Raw genomic sequence first — 2,638 nt, 5'->3', positions numbered from 1 at the left:
AATCGTCAGCGATTGGCGAATGACAAAGCCTTGACCCTTGAAGCCTCGTGTCAGTTCTCGTGGTGAGATCTTTGTTTCACGAAATCTCAGGCACCGGCAGGTTGGATGTCAAGTGACGCAAGGGAGCGCAAGGGTAATTGATAGCCTCATGAGGGATAATAAAGAGCGACCTTAGTAGTCATAAGTATACCTGAAGACTTAGAAGTTAGAGGGCAACATAAGTATATGATGTAGCAGCCACTGGTTAACAATCACCAGTCATAGATTGGCGTTGCAAAAAAAGGCAATGGAGTAAAGAGAATTGGGTGGCATGGGCTTCATCTCTCATGAGACGATCAGAAGAACAGCTCCGCCGCGGAGCGCCTATGAAGTTTCGTGTTTGGTATGGAATGAGGTCGGAGGAAGGAGGTAAGTATTATTTGGTTGTGTTTATTTCCAAAGCCAATCCACAATGACTAGACCCGCCCCTCGGCGAACTCTGTACATGACACTAGCTACATCTTCTATTTTTTCGTACGCAACGACGACCAGGACGAAAATTAAGGCCACCAATGACCAAGGCCACTATTAAGGACAAGGCCGCGGTTACGATCATGGCCTGGACCGAATCTTATATCTGCGACGGAGGGCTTATCTATCACAGTGGTGCATGCTGTTCATAACGATCTTGTCGGGTGGCTTGTCCTAAGAATGTGTTCATTGCAAAGCTAATTGCGATCATAGTTTCCACCGACCGAATCTTGTAGTGCCGACGGAGGGGTTACCTCGTCCTTGCGGAACTCTTGGGATCAGATGGAAAGGTGCGTTTTGCACAACCGTAGAGAGAACGAAACGCTAATTTCATCTAGTGGTCCAACGCTGTTCATAAATAAAGGAATTGCGAAGCCGGCGTTCGATGTCGAAGGTGAAGGTATGGCACGATTCAGCGCATGCAAGTCAAAGTTGAGGGAGCGCGGAAAGTAGAGAGAGTAGTGAGAGATGTGCGACGAGAGTTACATAACGTTTGTCCGGCATTTTATTTGACGGACATGAATGGCTGATGTGGGTCTGTTCAGGTTGCTGCCCCTGCTTGAAAAAAAATGTCCCACTATTGTCTCCTTGCCACCCGACCCAGTGCATCGTGATTCTCGCCCGTACTCTACTCATGAATGGGCTTCTGCTCACAACAGCCCCAACCCTCCAGAGTTCTCCCGGCGGCGTCGCAGACCTCGGCATGCAACTCCGCGCTCCTCGCTTTCCCTCTATCGCAATGGGGGCCCGCCAAAAGTGAATGACAGGAATGTTTCAACATTGTTCGTTATCCCCCAATCCCCCCCCTGTACGCCGTTTTTGCTGACATGCACCGCGTAGATCAAGTCGGTGCCCAGCCGATTGACCGACCTTGTAGCATGACGACTCTGCACATGCGACATGATGAGCCGATAGTAACGAAGAAGCAGGCTGGAGAGCTGAAGACGCTGATGCAGCAGCTGATCCCGGATTGCAGCCAAAAGGTGGAAAATGGCGTCGTGGCGTCGGAGCTTTCACCGATCTTCCAAGATCAGTGCTGAAATAGTACATCTCTCAGCAACCGGTGTCTTGTTTTCATTCACTTTATCAAAAGATTACGATGACCGCAATGTTCTCAAGGGACAAGCCCATCAAGAAGGCAGTTACCCAATTTGTCAAACCGAGGGACAGTAATTCGCGAGACTGCGTCCTATTTGACTTTGCCATCCGTAGTCCGTGACTATTCTTCTCAAGACGCACACTCTAAGAGGAGTTCTCCGGGAGCTGCTCTTGCATCGTGTCGTCAGTCGTCTCGGACTTCCCTGGGTTCTGCAAGCCAACCACTCGTCCGATTGGGTCATCCCGTTGAGCGCTGCAGAAGGTCTTCGCTTGCAGGTAATTATGTAAGTAATCAATAGGATCGCAAGACACGATCAACTCTGCCATACTCTGCTCATGTTACTCCAAATCTATATCCTTCAGTCAATCAAAAGCCGTCGACACATGGCGTTGTCGTTGGCTTACGACACAATGTATACCAACAAAACTAAGGTGGATAGAATTTTTGGCATCCGCGATTGGCGGGTTTTAATCCAGTGCGTTCATTTCTCTCGTTTCTTCTCTGTATTTCCGCTTATGGTGGTTATAGTGATTCCCTTCACAATTCGGATCACCGTCCCATGGCAAAAGGTCGGAAGGAAGGCGAGCACTGGACAGCCTGGGCCTTCGACATGAAGTCCAACCGCTCCATCTTCTACCTTCACATGTACAAGGCTGGGCGAGCGGCGAAATTTGGCGCAGATACACGCAAGACATTTCGGGCGTACGAGTACGACCTTCTATGGAGCGGAGAGGTAAGACGCTTTCCTGCATTCCCTTGTTCGAATCTTACCGCCATCTTAGGTGACAGCGAAATAGACATACATACTCTACTACCTTGAGACCGGTCAAGTCAATAAATAGGATGGGATGTTACGCATCATAGTACAGTAATCAGCGGTACCATGCGCTTCAAAAATATTCAAACGGAAAGGTTCTGACAAAAGGTATGTTAATAATGTATCTAACCGCACCCTACAACATACTTACCAACATTTTCGTGAACATCAGCTTTCCCGTCGTGGTTGAGGCTGACGCTGAAGGGCGCTCT

At 48.9% G+C, this 2,638-nt stretch overlaps 1 protein-coding gene across 1 annotated transcript; it reads left to right on the top strand.

Annotated features, from left to right (window-relative positions):
- Window positions 1–451: 451 nt before the first annotated feature.
- Window positions 452–2,406, top strand: LACBIDRAFT_335768 (uncharacterized protein; the record flags this gene model as incomplete). Its single annotated transcript, XM_001890658.1, has 8 exons — window positions 452–513; window positions 747–800; window positions 849–910; window positions 1,115–1,318; window positions 1,351–1,493; window positions 1,723–1,892; window positions 2,138–2,342; window positions 2,392–2,406. The coding sequence occupies 8 exons, from the start codon at window positions 452–454 to the stop codon at window positions 2,404–2,406; spliced, it is 915 nt and encodes a 304-aa protein (XP_001890693.1).
- Between the last annotated feature and the right edge of the window lie 232 nt (window positions 2,407–2,638).

This window comes from Laccaria bicolor, genomic scaffold, assembly GCF_000143565.1.
Source record: "Laccaria bicolor S238N-H82 LACBIscaffold_146 genomic scaffold, whole genome shotgun sequence".
Lineage (NCBI taxonomy): Eukaryota > Fungi > Basidiomycota > Agaricomycetes > Agaricales > Hydnangiaceae > Laccaria > Laccaria bicolor.
Note: the sequence above shows the minus strand (reverse complement) of the source record. Positions and strands in the feature narration are given on the sequence as shown.